At 46.6% G+C, this 22,061-nt stretch overlaps 1 protein-coding gene across 1 annotated transcript in view; it reads right to left on the bottom strand.

The window, feature by feature from the left end:
* The window catches only part of CATSPERD (cation channel sperm associated auxiliary subunit delta), a 41,164-nt gene that overhangs the window by 15,157 nt on the left and 3,946 nt on the right, over positions 1-22,061 (bottom strand). Inside the window, exons 4-14 of the mRNA XM_061189065.1 lie at positions 21,199-21,271; positions 20,166-20,280; positions 16,077-16,144; positions 14,711-14,824; positions 13,416-13,499; positions 9,415-9,565; positions 8,566-8,661; positions 3,725-3,807; positions 3,172-3,348; positions 1,308-1,421; positions 400-489 (exon numbers count right to left, since the gene is read on the bottom strand). Coding sequence (XP_061045048.1) covers positions 400-489; positions 1,308-1,421; positions 3,172-3,348; positions 3,725-3,807; positions 8,566-8,661; positions 9,415-9,565; positions 13,416-13,499; positions 14,711-14,824; positions 16,077-16,144; positions 20,166-20,280; positions 21,199-21,271 — 1,165 coding nt within the window. The remainder of the gene's footprint in view (positions 1-399; positions 490-1,307; positions 1,422-3,171; positions 3,349-3,724; positions 3,808-8,565; positions 8,662-9,414; positions 9,566-13,415; positions 13,500-14,710; positions 14,825-16,076; positions 16,145-20,165; positions 20,281-21,198; positions 21,272-22,061) is intronic.

Consider the following 22,061-nt stretch of genomic DNA (forward strand, 5'->3'; position numbering starts at 1 on the left):
CTGGCTCTGCCCTATGGATCCCCCAGACCCATATTTAGCCAAGACCCTCCCGGTGGCCCTGGTTTGCCTCCTGATGCCTGGGTTTACCCAGCTCACTCAGGTCTCATGCCCTCCCCGGGTGGGTCAGGCTCCCTGCCACATCCTCCTTGCCCCTTCTGTGTGACACCTGACGCCCTCACTCTCTGGGGGACTGCGGCCTGCCTGTGGTGGGGGAGGGGCAGGGGCTGTGTCCCCTCAAAATTCCGCAGCACCTTATCTGGGTGTGTGTAAGGAAGGGAAGCAGGAAGGAGGTCCGACGAGGGACACCGTGAGGCGGCTGGACCTGGCCCAGTCGGTCAAGGCCGAGCCCCTCTCCCGTTGATCCAGATTTGGGGAGGGGAAGGGGAGGGGCGAGCTTACCAGTCTGTGCTTGGTGTTCCCGTCATAGGTGTAGCCGTCCTCGTAGATGACAGCCTGCAGCCCCAGGGAATGGGGGTTGCTCACCATCACCTGGGGGCGGGATGGGAGACGCACGCGCTGTACGGCGCCAGCAGGCGCAGCGGGGAGCAGCTGGGGGCGCACCCACAGGTGACCCCAGTCCCCCTTCAAACTGAAGACCCAGCTTGCTCTGCAAACGCAGCTGCCTGTTCCATCCCCAAATGCGCCCCCCCCCCCGTGTCATCCACACCCCCTAACTGTGGCTCTGAGTCCCGTTGTGCAGACAGCCTGAGGTTGCAGCCCTGCAAGACCCAGAACTGTCCCTGGTGCACGGAGGGGCCCGTCCTGCGGGGTGGGGGGAAGGGGGGTTGATGAGAGAGCACAAGGCAAGAGCCAGAGCCAGCCTGGCGCCCCCTCGCGGGCCCTGGTCCCAGCGGGCTAGACGTCCCCTTGAATCCTTACACTGGTCCACCCCGTTTTCAGCTTGATTGTTTGCACCCAAGAGTCCAGGCTTGGACACGTGGGTTTCAGGTCCAGGAACGCCCACTGCTTTTCAGGCATCCCCTCCAGAAGGGAAGCCAGCGCTGGCTGAGCTGAGAGGAAAAGGCATTTTTGGAAAGGTTCTGGGGCAGCTCCGAAGAAGGGTGGAGAGCCGGCACAGAGGTAGTGGGAAAGGAGGCTGGGCCGGCAGATGGACAGCCATGGCCAGGCACGTGGACACTGTTGAGGAGGAAGAGAAGTTTCTAGGGGGCTTCCTGAGTGAGTGTTTCTTCCGGGAGGATGACAGGGAATTTCCAGAGCCTGGGAATTGTGGGCACAGGACGTGAGGCCAAGGATGCTAGGGATGCCAGGTATCAGAAACACTTGTCAAACAGATAAAGCGTCCTTACTAGTGGGACTGGTGATGTGCTGGGCCGGGGTATCATGAGGGCCGTCAACTCCAACTCACTGTTCATATCAATGGTATACATTTTATTTTCAAATTCTCCCTGCAGAAGTTCCACCTAGTTAGAAATGAAAAAAAAAAAAAAAAAATCCATCAGTCAATCATTCAGTCAATCAAATCAAGCCTCTGTTCCCCAAACTACAGGGCAAGTGGTCAGTGGCAGGAGGGGGTTCCCCAGGGATGGAACCTTCCAGTCTCTCAGGTGCAGCAGCCTGGGCTGTCACTCAAGCCACTGTCTTCCCCGCTAGACCCTGCACCCGCAGAAGACCCTCAAGGTTCCGCCCCCCCCCAACCCGGACACAGCCCCTCTTCTCTCCAGAAGTACCCTGGCCCCTCCACTCCCTGCCTGACTTCTGCAGTAATTGCCTCCTTGCGTTTCTTCCTAGAATTATTGCCAAGCGTGCATTCCTAGATGATATAATTTTTCTGTTTGCGAACATTTTGTCTTTTTAAGTCTCTTTCAATCCACAGCTTCCCCTCCATCCCCTTCCTTTTCATTTCTAGACATCTTTGAAGAACCCAGACCGTGGGACCTGTAGATTTCCCACCGTCTGGATTTTCCTGGGGCAGATGGACACACGTTCCTATGTGCTCTGCCTTTTTGGCAGATTGGTGGCTGGATCCATCAGATTAGGGTGGGATCGAGTTGGCAAGACCCAGTGGGTGATTGATATTCTGTAGGTGGCACGTAACGGCCCACTGTCTCTCTTTTCCGACGCTGGGGTTGCCACAGGGCGATACCTTATCATTTTGTTTTCATATATTCTCCTGAGTAATTTTATAAAGAGACCCTTTCCCTGTGCTATTTGCTGACCCAGTAGAAGGGTGTGAAGGAGAGGAGGAGAAATGCTTGCATCGTGCCTTTTATTTATCCCATTTTTAAGACAGTGGGTTGGTTGCCTGCCGTGCTAGGAGGGGAACTGATAAGTTGCTTCTGATTCCAGGTCTGGGGTTGGCAAGGAATGACAAGATTAACTGAAACGTCCTGTCCTGGCAACAGGACTCATGATTGCCTGTGTGCATCCTGGTCTCCTGGTGAAGGTGGCGTCTGCCAGGCTATTTCCAGACTCTATTCTTTAAAAGCAAATCCCTAAGGCCAGTCCACACTCAGGCAGGGGGCATTCAACGCCACCTCCTGGAGAAGAGAGTATGTACTTATGTTATTTGGAACTCTTCTGTGATGGAGAGGTGTTTCCCATCCCTTTATTTATTCAGTCATTTATTTACATCGGTATGGACTCGTGTATATTTATTTTATACTTTAGCTTATTATCCAATACTGTGTTATTTTTGTGACTCACAACTATTTCAGCTTTCATCCATAGGATCTTGATATGCTACATAGTCACTTTGTCTTTTTCGGTGGGGAAACACTACTTGCTAACGCCATCTTTCTCAGAACAGTTTCAGTGGCCAAATATTTGCACAAAAGCCTTGCTGTTGATTCCTCTCTGTGTCTCTCATTCTCTCTTTCTTTCGTTTTCCTGCGCTTTGCATAAAACCAGCAATTCCCAGACATGCCAGACACGTGATTTCAAAGACCCACAGGAAAATGCTCAGGGCTGAGGACTGACATTTTTACCGTGGCAAGTAAAGAAAATATGAAAAAAACCTGTTCCCATCTATTAGCACCATCATCTCATAAAAGGATGTTTTAGACAAAGTGTGTTTTATCGATAAACTGTACATGGCCCAGTTGCCTTTCTTTTATTTTTCATTTCACTGATCACCATGGACTCAAAGGCCCTTTGGAAATGGACACTCTAACATCTTTCTGGAAATTAATCCATAGAGTCACGACCACATACATTGCAGACATCAACTTGGAGTTGGGGATCCATGAGAATCGCCTGGATGTTCACGGGGCACTTCTGGAAATCAAAAGCTGGAAAGGTTGAGTCAGGAAGCGGGGTCAGTATTTCAAGCATCCCCACGTCAGTGAACATGAGGACCGCCTCTTCAGACCAGATGTTTTGGTCTGCAAACTAAGAGAAAAATGACTTCTGAGATCAGCTCATTCTCATTCTTTTTTGAGGATTTAACCTTTTTCTTATGATTCATATTTAAAGAAGGTAGACCAAAAAAAAAAAACCCAAACCCTAAGAAACCAAAAAACCAAGCAAAGTCATAAGTACACTTTGTTGAGGCACCTACTCTTCAGTTGTAAAATTAATTAAAGTTACTGTTATATTATCACTATTGCCATTAAAAATATTATTACTATTTTAATAACTAGAGCAATTTCTTCAGAAAAAAGATCAGACAAAAGAAAAAAATGAAAAAGAAAAAGAAAAAGGATCAGACATTTGAGAGGAAGACCGTTATTCCTTACCAACCAGGTAGCACCGGGATTTTACCTACTTTGATTAGAGAACTTGACAGGATTCCCAGGCTACCATAGTATAAATGATTCTCCCGAGTTAAAACGGCCAGTTCATTTTCATCTAGGGAAAACCAAACAAGACAGAACAAAAATTGAAACAAGCGTTGTTTCCATGGACAAAAATATAAAATATATTAAATATTAAAATTAGAAAATTACCCCAAATTCCATCATACAGACCAGGGGTCAGCAAATTTCTTCTTTAAAGGACGAGATGGGGACTTCCCTGGTGGCACAGTGGTTAAGAATCTGCCTGCCAATGCAGGGGACATGGGATCGAGCCCTGGTCCGGGAAGATCCCCACATGCCACGGAGCAACTAAGCCCGTGCACCACAACTGCTGAGCCCGTGCGCCACAACTACTGAAGCCCGAGTGCCTAGAGCCTGTGCTCCGCAACAAGAGAAGCCACAGCAATGAGAAGCCCACGCACTGTAACAAAGAGTAGCCCCCGCTAGCTACAACTAGACAAAGCCCATGTGCAGCAACGAAGACCCAACACAGCCAAAATAAATAAATAACAAACAAACAAATAAATAAATAAAAGGAGAAAAAGGACGAGATGATAAGGATTTTCTGTTTTGCTGGTCATGTGATGTCTCTTACAAGTATTGGACCCTGCAAAAGCAGCTTATGGATAACTTGTAAATGGATAGGTGGAACTATGTGCCAATAAAACTTTATTTAAAAAAAAACAAGTGGTGGGCTGGAATTGGCCCACGGGCCATGGTTTGCTGACCCCTGTTGTAGGTAACGACTGTTAGTATTTTAGTAAACATCCTTTCCAGTAGTTTTATGTATGTGAGGATTATATTCTGGGACCCTTCAAGCTGCTTTATATTTTTTTCTCTTTTTTTTTTTTTTGATAGTACAAGTTCAGTTTATTTATTCATTTATTTTTTAATTGAAGTATAGTTGAAATATATTTTTCTTTCCTTCCATGTACATGAGTGTACTTTGGCCCATTGGCATTCTGGTGCCTGGATGAACCATAACTTATTTAACCAATGCTCCACTGATGGACATTGAGGTTGTTTCCAGTCTTTGGCAGATACAGAGTTCCAAGGAATGCAAGACATCATTAAAAGGTCTTATGAGAGGGGATGGCAAGATCCAATGTACATTTTTATTCTGTTGAAAAAAGACAGGGACTTCCCTGGTGGTCCAGTGGTAAAGAATCTGCCTTCCAACGCATGGGATGTGGGTTCGATCCCTGGTCAGGGAACTAAGATCCCACAGGCCGTGGGGCAACTAAGCCTGCGTGCCACAACTACAGAGCTCCCACGCCTCAACTGGAGAGTCTGAGTGCCACAAACCACAGAGCCCACGTGCTCTGGAGCCTGCACGCCGCAACGCAAGATCCCGCGTGCCACAACGAAGAGCCGACACGGCCAAAACAGTCAGTCATTCAATCAATCAATCAATCAATCATTAATAAATAAAATTAAAAAGACAAGGAAGTTTTCAGAAGAAGCAAGGTTTGGGGCTCTATTGACACCTGGGGCAGGATGGTTCTTCGTGGTGGGGCCGTCGTGGCGGGGCCGTCGTGGCCACAGTGGGGTGTGGAGCAGCATCCCCAGCCTCCACCCAGAAGATACCAGGAGCCCCCCGAGTCGTGACGACTACACATGCCTCCAGACAGTGCCCAGTGTCCCCAGGTTGAGAGCCAGCAGTTAGATGGAGAAAAGGGACCCCTCAGGGCAGCGGTAAGCTATGGGATGAGATTCCAGATACACAAACCTGAATGCAATCCTTGCAAGTTTGGACTCTATTCTTTAGAACATAAGGAACCAATCCAGCAATCCCACTCCTGGCCATATACCCAGAAAAGGTGAAAACGCTAATTCAAAAAGATACATGCACCCCAGTGTTCACTATTTACAGCAGTCAAGACATGGAAGCAACCTAAATATCCATCAACAGATGAATGAACAAAGAAGATGTCATATATGTATATACAATGGAATATTACTCAGCCATGAAAAAGGAATGAGATAATGCCATTCGCAGCAACATGGATGGACCTAGAGATGATCATATTAAGTGAAGTAAGTCAGAGAAAGACAAATATCATATGATACTATTTACATGTGGAATCTAAAAAAATGATACTAATGAACTTATTTACAAAATAGTAATAGACTCACAGACATAGAGAACAAACTTATGGTTACCAAAGGGGAAAAGGGGGAGGGATAAATTAGGAATTTGGGATTAACAGATACACACTACTATATATAAAATAGATAATCAACAAGGACCTATTGTATAGTACAGGGAACTATACTCAATATATTATAATAACCTATAATGGAAAATCTGAAAAAGAATATATATATTCAGTTATATATATAGATATGAAACTGAATCACTTTGCTGTACACCTGAAACATTGTAAATCAACTATACTTCAATAAAAAAAATAAAAATTTAAAAATTTAAAAAAAGATAATAAGGAACCATTAAAGATTCTAGACATGGGAAGTGATGTGTACTCATGGTTTAAAAAAAAAAAAAGGAGGGGGAAGACAACCCATAGAATGGGAGAGAATATATCTCTGATATATATTCTCATCCCATCTCTGATAAGGGACTTGTATCCAGAATATATAATAATTCAGTAATAAAAAGACCAATAGCCCAATTAAAAAATAAGCAAAAGGTCTAAATGGACATTTCTCCAGAAAAGATATACAAATGGCCAATAAGCACGTGAAGAGACCCTCAACGTCATTAGTCAGTAGGGAAATGCAAATCGAGGCCACAGTGAGATACCACTTCACAGCCACTAGGAGGGCCCTAGTAAAAAAGACAGAAAGCCAAGTGTGGGTGAGGATGTGCAGAAATTGGAAAGGACAAATACTGTGTGGTCCCACTCACAGGAGGTCCCTAGAGGAGTCACATCCATAGAGACAGGAAGTAGGATGGTGGGGGCCAGGGGCTGGGGGAGGGGGATGGGGAGTTCATGTTTAATGGGGCAGAGTTTCAGTTACACACGACGAATACATTCTAGAGATTGGCTGGACAACATTGTGCCTATACTTAAAACTGTACTGCGCATTTAAAAATGTGTTCAGAGGGTAGATTTCACGTTAAGTGTTGTTACCACAATAAAAAAGAAAATGATGGGTAATGGAAAAGGCAAACAGTAGAATGACTCACACGATAATACGATACCATTTACATAAAAAGCAACCACCACCTCTATCCCCCTCCCAAGTTATTACAATAATATGAACCATATTCCTTATGCTGTATATTACATCCTTGCGACTCATCACTTCATAATGTAGGCAAATGTCAAGTCACTATGTAGTACACCTGAAACTAATATGATAGTGTATATCAACTCTATTTCAATAAATGAAAAGAAAAAATGGGGAAAAAAGGAAAAAAAAAAAGCAACCACAACAAGCTACACAGACGGCACTGTACATTTTCAGCAGGTCCATATTTAATACACGTTGTGAGGCTTTCCACTGGCTAAAAAGTTACTTTCCAGATTCCTAACAGTGATGACCTTTAGGAAGCCAAAGAGGGGCCTGGATTCAAAAAGCTGGTCAAAAGGACTTTAATTATAGTTGTAATGTTTAAAAAAAAAAAACTTTTAAAGGACCATGCATCACTGGCACAATTATAAATTACTTTTATATCATTACTTTCTATCATGATAAGTTAACGTTTAACAGATAAATGGACATAGACAGTAGGAGGTAACTCAGTGATGGGCAAACAGGGAAATATGGGATCTTAAAAGTTACATGGGTGGGACTTTCCTGATGTCGCAGTGGATAAGACCCTGCGCTTCCAATGCAGGGGGCCCGGGTTCGATCCCTGGTCAGGGAACTAGATCCCACGTGCATGCTGCAACTGAGAGTTCGCATGCCACAACTAAGGAACCTGTGAGCCACAACTAAGGAGCCTGCCTGCCACAACTAAGACCTGGTGCAACCAAATAAAAAAATAAATAAATATTTTTAAAAAATTACACGGGGACTTCGCTGGTGGTCCAGTGGTTAAGACTCCGTGCTTCCACTGCAGGGGGTACGGGTTCGATCCCTGGACAGGGAAGATCCCACATGCCACGCTGCGTGGCCAAAAAAAAAAAAAAAAGAAAGGTCACATGACTCCACAGTTTGCTGCACTATTTGCCTCAAATAGTGAGGAGCAAAATTACACTGGTGGGTTTCATTTTGCCTGACTGAACCAGCAGGACAGCAGCAGGACAACAATTCACTGGCAAAGAACTCCTAGGGGTGCCATCTGTCATGGGCTGAATTGTGTCCCTTCCAAACAAGATATGTTGAAGCCCTAACCCCCAGGACCTCCCCAGGATGTGGCCTGATTTGGAGCCAGGGTCTTTACAGAGGTGATACGGTTAAGGTGAGGTCATTTGGGTCGGCCCTAATCCAATAGGACTGGCGTCCTTGTAAAAAGGGGAAATTTGGACACAGAGGGAAGATGATGGGAAGGCACAAGGAGAAGATGGCCGTCTGCAAGCCGAGGGGAGAGGCCTCTGAAGGAACTGGCCCTGCCGACACCTTGATCTCAGACTTCTGGCCTCCAGAACTGGGAGACAGTAAATGTCTGTTGTTCTAATTTGCCCAGTTTGGGGTGCTTTGTTAGAGCAGCCCCAGCAAACGCTATCCAACTGACATTCCATTTCATTGTGAAAGGGCACAAAAGTTTCTGCTCTGAGTTCCAGAATGTGTAATAACCGTGTTTTGTTTCTGTTTTGGCCAGGCTGGATCTAGGGGGTCAGAGGTGAATAAGTCAGGTCTAAAGCACTTCTAGAAAGCTACCGACAGGTCGGGCACGCACTGGCAGCGACGCTGTGGATGGTGATGTTGGCTTCAAAGATGGAAGAATACAAGATGTGCTGTCCTTCTCGCACCTGGACAGGGTTGACCAGCTGACCTAGGAGACGACAGGGCAAATCGCGAGACATGTGCACGTATTAGGAAGGGGATCCCCTGCTGCCCACCTGGTCCCTCGGTTTACGACTCAGATGATAAAGAATCAAGGAAAATGCAGCCGTGAGATGCAATGCTATAAAACATCACACACAATACATTTGGTTTAAGAAAATGCGACCCCCCTCCTCCAATCTTCTTGATGTGAGAGCTCTGAGGAATGGACTGGATACCAGCTGAACTGCAGGATGCCTTTTACTCTGCAGGTAACATGTAATCAGGCAGAACTTTCTTTCTGGAATGCCCCCCAACCCCCCCATGGCCAGGCTAGCCCTAAGCCCTTTTCTTGCATTGGAAGGAAACAGCTGTGTTCAGGTGGCCTGACTGGTACTAGGGGGTGTGCTGCAATTGTGGGTGCTCTGGCAGCCACTTTTGTACCCAGAGGTCCCTGACAGCACCTCCTCCTGGGGGGCTGCCTTTTGCTCTTCTCCTTACTCGGCTGGTAGGCTGGGGCTCATGTGCCTAGGCCTCAAAACAAGATCTGCAGTTCCTGGACTTGGCCCCTCTGTCCTAGGCATCCAGTGACTTTCAGAACCTACCTACAGGGCCTAAATATCCCAGGAGGAGGAAAATGGGGGTTGGAGGGTCGAAGTGAGGGTGGCAAAGTGACAATGAGCTTGTCGTCATCCACTCAGGTCAGGGGAGAGAAAAAATGACCGCTTGTGCTTGCCCCGCCCTGAGACTGGGCCTCGCTCACCTGCGTTTCGGGAAACCAGCAGGCTCTTCTCAAACCAGAAGATCAGGATGCCTTTCTGGCCCGGGGCAATGAGGACGTCAAGGGTCCCGTTGTAGTCAAAGGGCAGCCCGAAACTGCGGTTCAGGGGGTGGTCTGAGTAGCCGAACATGGCCTGAGAGAAGAATATTGAATCTTGAGCAAGAAAAGAAATGACCGCAATAGAACTGTGTGAGTCCATGTGCTTTGTCACTGGAACTTTCTTCAGACCTTATTACCTAGTCCGGTGGTTCTCAGCTTGGGGTGATTCTGCCCCCAGGGGACACTGGACAGAGTCTGGGGTCATCTGTGGATGTCATCACTTGGCGGGGCTCCTGGTATCGAATAAGTGGGGGCAGGGTGGCTGCTCTACACCCCACAGCACCCGGGATGGGCCCTCACGACAAAGGACACCCCCGCGGTGCTGAGAGCCCAGCTCTCTCTCTCTCTCCTGCTCTGCCAGGCCCACGTTGGTGCCCTTGTACCTGGATTATTATTCAAGCTGATTTCCCAGGGCTGGTCCCCAGATTCTTTTCTTTTTTTTTCCTCTTTTTTTTTGGCCATGCCCTGTGGCTTATGGGATCTTAATTCCACGATCAGGGATCAAACCCGGCCCTGGCAGTGAAAGCGCAGAGTCCTAACCACTGGACCGCCAGGGAATTCTGCACCCGCACCCCCCACCCCGCCCCGATTCTTTTCCTAACAGCCTTTTGTGTCTTGTGACCCTCTAAGGGCTGGCTCTTAAGTAAAGTCTAAATTACTCTCCGTGGTTCTCAAAGTTCTCTCTCATCTGCTCTTTTTTTTTTTTTCTTAATTAACGTATAGTTGATTTACAATGTTGCAATAGTTTCTGGTGTATAGCAAAGTGATTCAGTTATATATAAATGCTTTTTCAGATTCTTTTCTATCATCTGTTCTTTACGGAAGACCTCTGACAGCACTACACAAGGATGGAATTAAAAAACCCAACACTGGGGCCTCCCTGGTGGCGCAGTGGTTAGGAAGCCGCCTGCCAATGCAGGGGACGCGGGTTCGAGCCCTGGTCCGGGAAGATCCCACATGCTGCGGAGCAACTAAGCCCGTGTACCACAACTACTGAGCCCCCATGCCACAACTACTGAAGCCCATGCGCCTAGAGCCTGTGCTCCGCAACAAGAGAAGCCACCGCAATGAGAAGCCCACGCACCGCAACGAAGAGTAGCCCCCGCTTGCCGCAACTAGAGAAAGCCCACGTGAAGCAACGAAGACCCAATGCAGCCAAAAATAAATAAATAAAATGTAAAAAAACAAAACAAAAAAACAAACACCAACACTGGGGCTTCCCTGGTGGCGCAGCGGTTAAGAATCTGCCTGCCATTGCAGGGGACACAGGTTCGAGCCCTGGTCCGGGAAGATCCCACATGCCACGGAGCAACTAAGCCCATGCACCACAACTACTGAGCCTGCGCTCTAGAGCCCGCGAGCCACAACTACTGAAGCCTGCGCGCCTAGAGCCCCTGCTCCTCAACAAGAGAAGCCACTGCAATGAGAAGCCCGCACACCGCAACGAAGAGTAGCTCCGCTCTCCTCAACTACAGAAAACCTGCGTGCAGCAACGAAGACCCAACACAGCCAAAAATAAATAAATAAAAAAATAAATTTATATATTAAAAAAAACCCAACACTGACACTGGTTCATAAGTGAGTCCCATCAAGACACCGGCATCCGTTTTCCAGAAGATGCACCGTGGCGGAGGGAGAGATTTTCCGCAGGATGGCTTGCCGAGTGCCTCCGAGTTTGCAGCAGGTGTACTTGGTTTGCAGGATCCTAGTTCCCCGACCAGGGATCGAACCCGTGGCCCCTGCAGTGAAAGTGCCGAGTCCTAACCACTGGACCACCAGGGAGTTCCCTGGGTTGCTTTCTAAGTGGCTCCTGGGGCGAGGGGAGAAGCTTAGCGGTCAGGGCGAGGGCGGACTGTGCACGGGCTGCTGACCTTGACTCGCCCCGCCCCCACCGCGGCCGCAGGGGCCAGACCCACCCATCCTCACTCCGCGCTAAGGGACCGTGAATGTGAGTCCGCAGCCCCCAGCCCACGCCTGCTCAGCGATGGATTGGCTGCCTGCCGGTCCCTGGAGCCTGAGAGGCATCTCATCTGAGCAGCCAGGGGTCGGAGTAGCCAATTAAGACAACGAGCCAAACAGTAGAGTGCATCCGCTTTTAATTGCTCAATGCGGTGGGGTAAGAGCCCAGGCCAGAGAAAACGCCAAGGGCCCCTCTCCGTCCCTCCCCAACGGAACCGCGGAGGGGCCCCTGGGTCAGCGCAGGGGTGGGGTTCATTTCCCTGTGTGGGGAGCCCCGATCAAAAGGCGCCTGCAGGGACTTCCCTTACGGTCCAGTGGTTAGGAATCCGTGCTTCTACTGCAGGGTGCACGGTTCGATCCCTGATCTGGTTGGGGAACTAAGATCTCGTATGCCGCATGGTGTGGCCAAAAAAACCAAAAACAAACAAACAAGCAAAAAAAAAAAAACACCCAGGGCTTGGCCTCGGGAGGTGGAAGGGCCAGGAACGGAAAAGTACGGAGTCAGAGAGCCAGGAAGTGGCTCCAGGCTTCCCCCTCCTCCCTCCCTCAGGAGTCAGAGGTCTGAAGACCAAGCCTGGGCTGGGAATGCAGAGATGTGCAGAGCCTGCCTGACCAGAGGCTGGAGTCCTTGACCGCAACGCCTTCAGAGCCTGCCGGTGCATCGTGCCCCAGATGTGGAGTGGGGAGGGCAGCTCCCCCAGCCTCCGCCCCCATGCCCTCCAGGTAAAGCCTTGTGACTGCCTGTGGTCAGGCCTGGGAAACCGTGCACAGGTTGTAACCAGAGCCGGACTCCTCAGCCACCTCTACATTCTTGGGATTTCCAGAGGTGGGAGTGTCTCATTCACCAGGCGCCCTGGCAGTGCGTGCTCATGAGGGGACTCTGGATGGGGGGCTGGGCCCACCGTGTGATTAGAGGGCGGGGCTTTCAGCCACCAGGTAAGCAGCCCAGCCTCTGGGAGCTTCCTGATTGTGGGTCTCCCCCAAACTTCAGAGTGGCACACCTTGCTTACAAATTTTGCAACACGAGGGTACTCACTGTACTGTAATCTTTGCCTGACTTAATATTTTTTCTTCAAATGCACTTTGCATGGACTGATTCCTCTTCTTAACTTAGTCTTATCCTAAATGATACCTGTGAAGTCACGGTTTTCATGTCCCGATTTTCCGAATCCACGTGAAAATAATTGTTAACAAAAGGGTTGACATGAGGCATTTAAAATGGTCTTGGGTGCCACCAGTGACACATGCACCACACCTTGTATTTTATCCCTTAGTGCCCAGCACCTCCTAGACCCTACTTAAATATTGCTGAGTGCATGCCTGAATGAGCTAATGAATGGGGGGAGAGAGGGATGGTGGGTGTGTGGGTGGGTGGAAGGGTATATGGATGAATAGGTAGCTGGGTGGATGGATGGTTGAGTAGATGGATGAATGGGAGAGTGGATGGATGAATGAATGGATGTGTGGATGGATGGATGGATGGAGGGATAAGCAGGTTAATGGATGGATGAGTAGGTGGGTAGATAGGTGGATGGATAAATAGATAAATGGAAGGATGAATAGATGGACGGATGGGTGGATGGATGAGTAGATGGGTGAGTAGGTGGGTTGGTGGATGGATGGATGGATGGATTAATGAATAAGTAGGTTGATGGATGGATGGATGGATGAGTAGGTAGGTAGATGGAAGGATGGGTGGGTGGGTGGATCAATAGATAAATGGAAGAATGGATAGATTGATGGATGGATATGTGGATGGATGAGTAGGTGGGTCAATGAGTGGGTGGATGGATACATGGATGGACAGGTGAATGAAAAGCTAGATGGATTTCAGATATGAAAATCTAAGTGTGTGAGTTTTGACAAAAACCTGGCTTGGGGTAAGGGTCACTGACGTGGTTCTTCCCAGTCCAAAAGGTACTTACCTTCTGTTGGTCAACGAGAAGCAGCCCAACCTGTGAGAGGGAGTGAAAGTAGAAGATCCCGCCCAAGGACCCGACTAGTTCTGCCTATGAAACAAACAAAATATAAGTAAGTCATAAACATGTGCTTAATTCTAAATTTAACTGTAGATTATCCAGTAAGCTAAAAGGAAGGAAAGTCTTTTTTTTTTTTTTTTTAACAATATTGTGATCTATTTCCCCTCTGTAAAAACGTAGCATGTAGGGCAGAACTTTGAATGAAGTCGGCTTTGCCTGGGCTGATAGAGGAAGTGGTGTGACCCACACTGTGAGGTGCCTGCCTAGGTCCCTCACTCCTGCCTAGGTTCCTCATTCCTGGTCTTTGTCTGGTCAGCAAAGTGCCCACCAGCAGGCAAGTTGGAGCATGAGGCCAAGGACCCCAACCTAGGGACAGTGGGACAGATTGCCATGGCAACCCAGCTGGCTCCCTCCAGACACCTTTCAGGTAAGAGAGAAAGACCACCATCTTATTTAAGCCTCTGTTATTTGGTTGTGTGTGTGTGTGTCGGGGTGGGGAGTATTTCTATTATATACAGTGTCCTCCCCCAATTGACAGGTTGAAACCCTAACCCCATGTCTTAGTCTGTTAGGGCTGCTATAACAAAATACCATAGACTGGGAGGCTTATAACAACAGTGCCCTCCTTTATAAGGGCACTAATCTCATTCATAAGGGCTCCACCCTCATGACCTAAGCACCTCCCAAAGGCCCCCATCTCCTAATACATCACATCAGGCATTAGGATTTCAACATATGAATTTCGGGGGGACACAAACATTCAGACCATAGCACCCCCAAAATGATGGTATTTGGAGGTATGGTCTTTGGGTAGCAATTAAGTTTACTAAGCCCTAATCCAGGATAACCTCATCTTAACTAATTACATCTACAAAAATCCTATTTCCAAGGAAGGTGACATTCTGAGGTTTTGGGGTGGACATGAATTTTGGGGGGACACATGTTCAACCCAGTCCAGTTCTCTCATCTGTAAAATGGGGATGCTGGTGGTACCTGATGTCGTAATCCATGTGCAGCCTTTACTATGGCACCAGCTTTTTCCATGAACAGTGCTGTCTCCTTTCCTAACTTCCTAATCTCCCTAGCCAGCTGCTCTGACCTGAAATTCTTCCCTACCCTCCCATCCAGCTGGACTCTTCGAGAGAGAAAAGTCCTTGCTCGACACGGACAGCTAATTACTCCTATCCCACAGGATACATTTTTCTGTTTGTTTGTTCATTTTCTTACCAAATTGAACATACCTGTCTTTCCTGGGCATACTTCTGAAATCTGTATCCCCGGGTATTTGAGAAATAGATATTGGCCTGAGATATCTGATCTCCATGCAAATAAGCAAAAACGGAGTTACTTATATCCTGGAAGAACACACACATAAAACAGTCTCTTTAAAAGGAGATAGAAGGTGGGGGGGGGGGCGGCTGGGGAGATGTTCTTTAAACAGATAAATCAGTTCTGGAGGTTTAATGCACAGCATAGTGATCACAGACAACAATACCGTATTAGAAACTTCAAAGTTCCTAAGAAACTAGATCTTGTTTCCACAACAGAAAAGCAATGATAATTTTGTGACATGACAGGATGGTAATCATACTGCAACATGTAAATGTAGCAAATCAACACATTGTACACCTTAAATTTACACAGTGTGGTATGTCAGTTACATCTCAATTTAAAAAGCAGGGAGGACAGATGCCAGTGATTACATGCCTGGGCATTTATCCCAGAGAAATGAAAACTTATGTCCACACAAAAACCTGTACATGAACATTTATAGTGGCTTTATTTGCACCAGCCAAAAAGTGGAAACAACCCAATTCTGGTACACCCACCACTGTGGAAAAGAACAGACTAGACATATACGCGACAAATCCGATGAGTCTCCTGAGAATTTTGCTGAGAAAAGCTAGTCCCCAAAGGTTTCATATTAAATGATCCCATTTATACAACATTCTTGAGATGATAAAATTAGAGAGATGGAGAATACGTTAGTGGTTGCCAGGGGTTAGGGCAGGGCACAGAGGTACGGAGAGTTTTGGGGCCACGGAACAGTTCAGTGTTTTGATGGCAATAGCGGTTCTCTGACTTTAGGCAGTTGTATCCATGTCAATTTCCTGTTTGTATCACTATAGTTATGTAAGATGTAACCACTCGGGGAAACTGGGTGAGGGATACATGGGACTCTGTATTATTTTTTCAACTTCCTGTACATCTATAATGATTTCAAAATAACAGGTTTTAAAAAAAGAAGATAGATGGATATATTCACAGTGTGTCAGCCAGATGATCTGAGGAGCCCCAGAGCCCTCCCACGGGCTCTCAGTCCTCTTCTGAACTCTGGGAGATAGCATGGCCTGAGTCCTGAGTCCATCACTATCCCAGCCCTCAAGGCTTACACTGTCTTTTTTTTTTTTTTTTTTTTTTTTTTTGCTGTGCTGCATGGCATGTGGGATCTTAGTTCCCTGACCAGGGATCAAACCCGTGCCCGCTGCAGTGGAAGCATGGAGTCCTAACCGCTGGACCGCCAGGGAAGTCCCTACACTGTCTTTATTTCCATTCATAATTAGCTCACAGCAGAGTAAAAAATGAGATACAACACATGGTACTCACCATGCAAAAGGAATTTCCACTGTAACAACAGTTGTCACCGGAAATATGTGAAACAGGGTGTTCTACACCTGAAAGGAAAAGGGAATTGAAATGCTCTCTGAGTTCCCTGAATGTTCAGAGAGAAGGTTAGAGCAGGGCTTCTCACCCTGCACACTGACATCTGGGGCCAGATTGTTCTCAATTGAAGGGGCTCCTGGGCACTGTAGGATGTTTTGCAGCATCCCTGCTTCTACTGACTTATTTAACTTATTAAATTAGCTATATAGTGATTTATTTAACCAGTGGAACTCTACTCCAGTCTTTTTTTTTTTTTTAAGGTTTTCTTAAGCTTTAGATCACAAAGCATCCTTTTTTTTTTTTTTAATTAAAAAAAAATTTTTTTATTTATAGCATGTAGGATCTTAGTTCCTGACCAGGGATTGAACCCATGGCCCCTGCAGTGAAAGCACGAAGTCTTTTTTTTTTTTCCAAATAGAATTGATTTATTTAGGCTGTGCCAGGTCTTAGTTGCGGCATGAGGGAATCTTAGTTGTGGCATGCAAGCTCTTAGTTGCAGCATGTGAACTCTTTTAGTTGTGGCATGCGTGTGGGCTCTAGTTCCCTGACCAGGGAACGAACCTGGGCCCCCTGCATTGGGAGCTTGGAGTCTTACCCACTGGACCACCAGGGAAGTCCCTCTCCTCTAGTCTTGACAACCAAAAATGTCTCCAGACATTGCCAAGTGTCATCTGGCCGGTGAGGGGCAGAATTGTCCCTGGTTAAGAACCACTGGTTTGGGGTCTTCCTTGGTGGTGCAGTGGTTAGGAATCTGCCTGACAATGCAGGGGACACGGGTTCGATCCCTGGTCCAGGAAGATCCCACCTGCCACAGAGCAACTAAGCCCGTGCGCCACAACTACTGAGCCTGCGCTCTAGAGCCCGTCCTCCGCAACAAGAGAAGCCACCGCAATGAGAAGCCCACGCACCGCAACGAAGAGTAGCCCCCGCTCGCCGCAACTAGAGAAAGCCCGTGCGCAGCAACGAAGACCCAATGTAACCAAAAATAAATAATAAATAAATAAAATTTTTAAAGAGAGAGAGAGAAAAGATAAAACTTAAAAAAAAAAAAAGAGCCCACAAGCCATGCAGTGTGGGGGGAAAATATATTTAAAAAAAAAACAACCCACTGGTTTGGCAGAAACTCTTTTAGGACTCTGCCAAAATTGCAGGAAGGGTGCCCTTCTCTTAGCAAGGCATTCTTTGATTCTGTTTTAAAAGGAGAAGCTTCAGCTTCAAAGAAAATACACACGTGGCCAACAAGCACATGAAAAGGTGCTCAACATCACTAATCATTAGGGAAATGCAAAGCAAAGCCACAGTGAGATACTGTCCCACACCCATTAGGATGGCTACTAAGACAGAAACAGAAAACAAGCTTCAGTGACAATGTAAAAAAAATGGAACCCTTGTGCACTGGTGGTGGGAATGTAAAATGGTTCAGGCAGTGTGGAAAACAGTGTGGAGGTTCCTCACAAAATGGAAAACATGATCCAGCAATTCCACTTCTGGGTACACACCCACCAAAAATTAAAAGCAGGGACTCAAGGAGACATCTGTATACACATGTTCAAACTGGCATTATTCACAATAGCTAAAACATGGAAGTAGCCGAGTGTCCATTGACTGATGAATGGATAAGAAAATGTGGTCCATTCATACAATAGAAGAGTATTCAGCGTTAAAAAGGAAGGAAATTCTTTTTTATATATAAATTTATTTATTTTATTTTATTTATTTTTGGCTGCGTCGGTTGCTGTGCACGGGCTTTCTCTAGTTGTGGCGAGCGGGGGCTCCTCTTCGTTGCGGTGCGCGGGCTTCTCATTGCAGTGGCTTCTCTTGTTGCAGAACACGGGCTCTAGGTGCGCGGGCTTCAGTAGCTGTGGCACATGGGCTCAGTAGTTGTGGCTTGCGGGCTCTAGAGCGCAGGCTCAGTAGTTGTGGCACATGGGCTTAGTTGCTCCACGGCATGTGGGATCTTCCCGGACCAGGGATCAAACCCATGTCCCCTGCATTGGCAGGCGGATTCTTAACCACTGCACCATCAGGGAAGCCCCAAAAAGGAAGGAAATTCTGACATATGTTACAACATGGATGAACCGTGAGGACATTATGCTCAGTGAAGTATGATCCCAATACTGTATGATCCCACTCATTTGAGGTCCCTAGAGGAGACACATTCATAGAGACAAAGTAGAATTGTGGGTGCAGGGCTGGGGAGTTAGCTGTTGGGATGCTATTAAACAAATTGATGGAGAGAAGAGGAAGAACAGAGAGTAGACTGACTTACGTTACAAGGAGCCCTGATGGTTCCTTCATAAGTTAAATATAGAGTTTCCATCTGACCCAGCAATTCCACTCCTAGGTATCTACCCAAGAGAATTGAAAACGTGTCCACACAAAAACTTGTACACAAATGTTCACAGTGGCACTATTCACCATGGCCAAAAGGGGGAAACGACCTCAATGTCCACCAGATGATGAATGGACACACAGAAGTGGTCAATCCATACAATGGAGTATTACTCAGCCATAAGAAGGAATGACCTCCTAATACACACTACGACATGGATGAACCTCAGAAACGTGATGCTCAGTGAGAGAACCCAGACGACAAAGGCCACATGTTGTGTGATTCCATTTATATGAAACATCCAGAACAGGCAAATCCACAAAGATGGAGAGTGGGTGAGTGGTTGCCAGGGGCTGGGGGAGGGGGAGGGGGAGTGAGTGTGAATGAGGACGGGGTTTCTTTTTGGGGGGGATGAAAATGTTCTGCTACTCAACAGTGGTGACTTTTGCACAACATTGTGAATGTACTAAATGCCATTGAACTGTACACTTTAAAATGGTTAAAATGGTGAATTGTATGTGAATTGTATGCCCCTCCCCCCCAGAAAGGGAAAAGAGCCTTGAATTGTGAGAGAGCAAAGAATTGAACTGGAAGATCAGGAGGGGCACTGGGAGAGGATTGGGGCATGAAGGAAAAGCCCACCAACATGGGTGAATTTTGGAGGAAGAGAGAGGAAGGTGGCGAGAAGGGAGGGATTTTAGGCAATGTAGCTGTGGGTGGGAAGATCTGTAAAGAATAGGTCAACTGATGTTTTGGAGGCAGACGCATGTTTGGGTTGGATATGACCAGTTGATGAGATGGTTATAAGACTGGCCCCCAGGGACTTCCCTTGTGGTCCAGCAGTTAAGACTGTGCGCTCCCAATGCAGGGGGCCTGGGTTCGATCCCTGGTCAGAGAACTAGATCCCGCATTGCAACTAAGAGTCCATGTGCCGCAACTAAAAGATCCCGAATGTCAAACTAAAACCTGGCTCAGCCAAATAAATAAATGAATATTAAAACAACAACAACAACAACAAAAAGACTGGCCCCCAGGCAGCCCAGCTTTACTTGGGTTATCCATTCTCTGCGGCCCATTCATGCTGGGTTTACCACGATCCTCGATGGAAACACTCAGCCCCCACCCTGTGGGATGGGGGTTCAGGCCAATTTTTATTGAATTTTAAAGGACAACGTAGGGAATTCCCTGGTGGTCCAGTGGTTAGGACTCAACGCTTTCATTGCCGGGGCCCAGGTTCAATCCCTGCTTGGGGAATTAAGATCCTGCAAGCCACTTGGTGCAGCAGAAAAAAAAAAAAAGACAATGTAATGTCCAGGGGCTGGGACTTCCCTGGTGGTCCAGTGGCTAAGGCTCTACGCTCCCAATGCAGGGGGCCCAGGTTCGATCCCTGGTCAGGGAACTAGATCCCACATGCCACAACTAAGAGCCCACATGCTGCAACTAAGAGTTTGCATGCCTCAACTAAAAGATCCTGCATGCCAGCAACTAAAGATCCCACTCGCCTCAATGAAGATCCCACACGCGGCAACAAAGATCCCGCGTGCTGCAACTAAGACCTGATGCAGCCAAATAAATAAATAAATATTTTAAAAAAATGTCCAGGGGCTGACATCCAAGTAGCGGCATCGTCTGTACTTCTGAGCCTTTTCTCTGATGTTGGCCAAATGCGAACAAGATTAAAAAATACAAAATATGCATACCTGTAGATGCATTCCAGGAATTGGCTTCATAATCATAAACATAGACTTTTCGATTCACTACTAACAGCAATACTGAACCAGCAAAATGTGCTGATGTTACTTCTGGTATGCCAACCTAAGAATAATGACATATACGATATCAGTATGTACATCTCTTCGGACATCGATTCAGAAAGCAGTACTTCTAGACATGCATCCATGGAACGTTCATTCCAGCAAGAGTTCTTTGGGTCCTAGATATTGGGAACTATGTATCTTGGGGATTAGCTGAAAGCAAAACTGGGAGGTCGAAATTGGTGTTTGGTGCCCTAGGATAGCTAAATTTGCTCCATCTCCTTCTCCTGTGTCAAAACCTTCTCTGAGCATAGGCACTTCCCTGGTGGTCCACTGGCTAAGACTCCGTGCTCCCAATGCAGGGGGCCCGGGTTCGATCCCTGGTCGGGGAACTAGATCCTGCGTGCCACAACTAAGAAATCTGCATGCCACAACGAAGATCCCAAGCACTGCAACTAAGACCCAGCGCAGCCTACATAAATAAATATTAAAAAAAAAATCTTCTGAGGATAAAGGCTACAGCATAGATGATGAATGATAAGCATAACTGATAAATGTGTCACTTATGAGAGAAACTGGTATTTTAGCAGATGGCGGAACCTTCTGGAGCATAGGTACTGTCAAATTTCTCATGATAGTTCCTGAGAGGGTACAGGTTTTTCTGTTTTGGTTGAGGGCAATTTGGGGAGGCCCTGAAATCAGTGTATGTAATCTATCACACAACCAATTACAAGGAGCTCTTGCAAGAATTCTGGTTCCTTTTTCAGGGGGAAAAAAAGCACCTGTTTTGGTAGTAAGGGCAGAATAGAATCAAGCCTTCTTTTGGCTTAGAAATTCCTCTCAATTTTTTTAAGAGGTACATCGTAAAATAAGCCCCCAAACTAACAAAAACAGACTAGCGTGGTGTTTTCTGAACTATATCTAACCCTAAGTATTACTTATTTCAAGCATCCCTCAGATCGTTTGGCAAAATAACTACCTGCATTGACGTAGGGATGGAAAATGGAAGGAGACTACTCTCAAAGCTATTCTTCGTGAGAAAAACTTGTCTTCTGAAATAAACAATAAAAGGGTTCAATTAGGAAAATTTCACACAAGAAAAGAAAAAAGACAACGGCAGGCATTCTAAAAATGTTCTATTCAAATGAAATTCTTTTCTTAACAAGGAACCATTTTGCCTCTATGTATCTATCTATCTATCATCTATTTATTTTTCTGTGAGTAATCCTCTATAGCCTGGATATTTGACTTCTTGAAATAACATTATTTGAAAAGTGTGACCATGTCAAAAATAAAATTACATAAAATGTACATTAAGTGACAGCTTGTTTTGCTCAGGGTGAACTTCAGTTTTGTCCTTTATTTTACTCTGATCCCATTAAAGTAAAGGCTTTCAGACCAGGAATGTGTATGTAAAAAAGAAACAGTATGTTCCCTTATGCAGGGAACTTTTTTTTTTTATATAAATTTATTTATTTATTTATATTTATTTTTGGCTGTGTTGGGTCTTCGTTTCTGTGCGAGGGCTTTCTCCAGTTGCGGAGAGCGGGGGCCGCTCTTCATCGTGGTGCGTGGGCCTCTCACCGTCGCGGCCTCTCCTGTTGCGGAGCACAGGCTCCAGACGCGCAGGCTCAGTAGTTGTGGCTCACGGGCTTAGTCGCTCCGCGGCATGTGGGATCTTCCCAGACCAGGGCTCGAACCCATGTCCCCTGCATTGGCAGGCAGATTCTTAACCACTGCGCCACCAGGGAAGCCCTGCAGGGAACTTTTAAGAAGCAAAAGGCCATCCGTGAACATGGTATATCGCTTCCTTATCCAGATCTTCTCTTGCCCCCTCCAGAA

Source organism: Eubalaena glacialis, chromosome 4 (assembly GCF_028564815.1).
Source record: "Eubalaena glacialis isolate mEubGla1 chromosome 4, mEubGla1.1.hap2.+ XY, whole genome shotgun sequence".
In the NCBI taxonomy this organism is placed as follows: Eukaryota; Metazoa; Chordata; class Mammalia; order Artiodactyla; family Balaenidae; genus Eubalaena; species Eubalaena glacialis.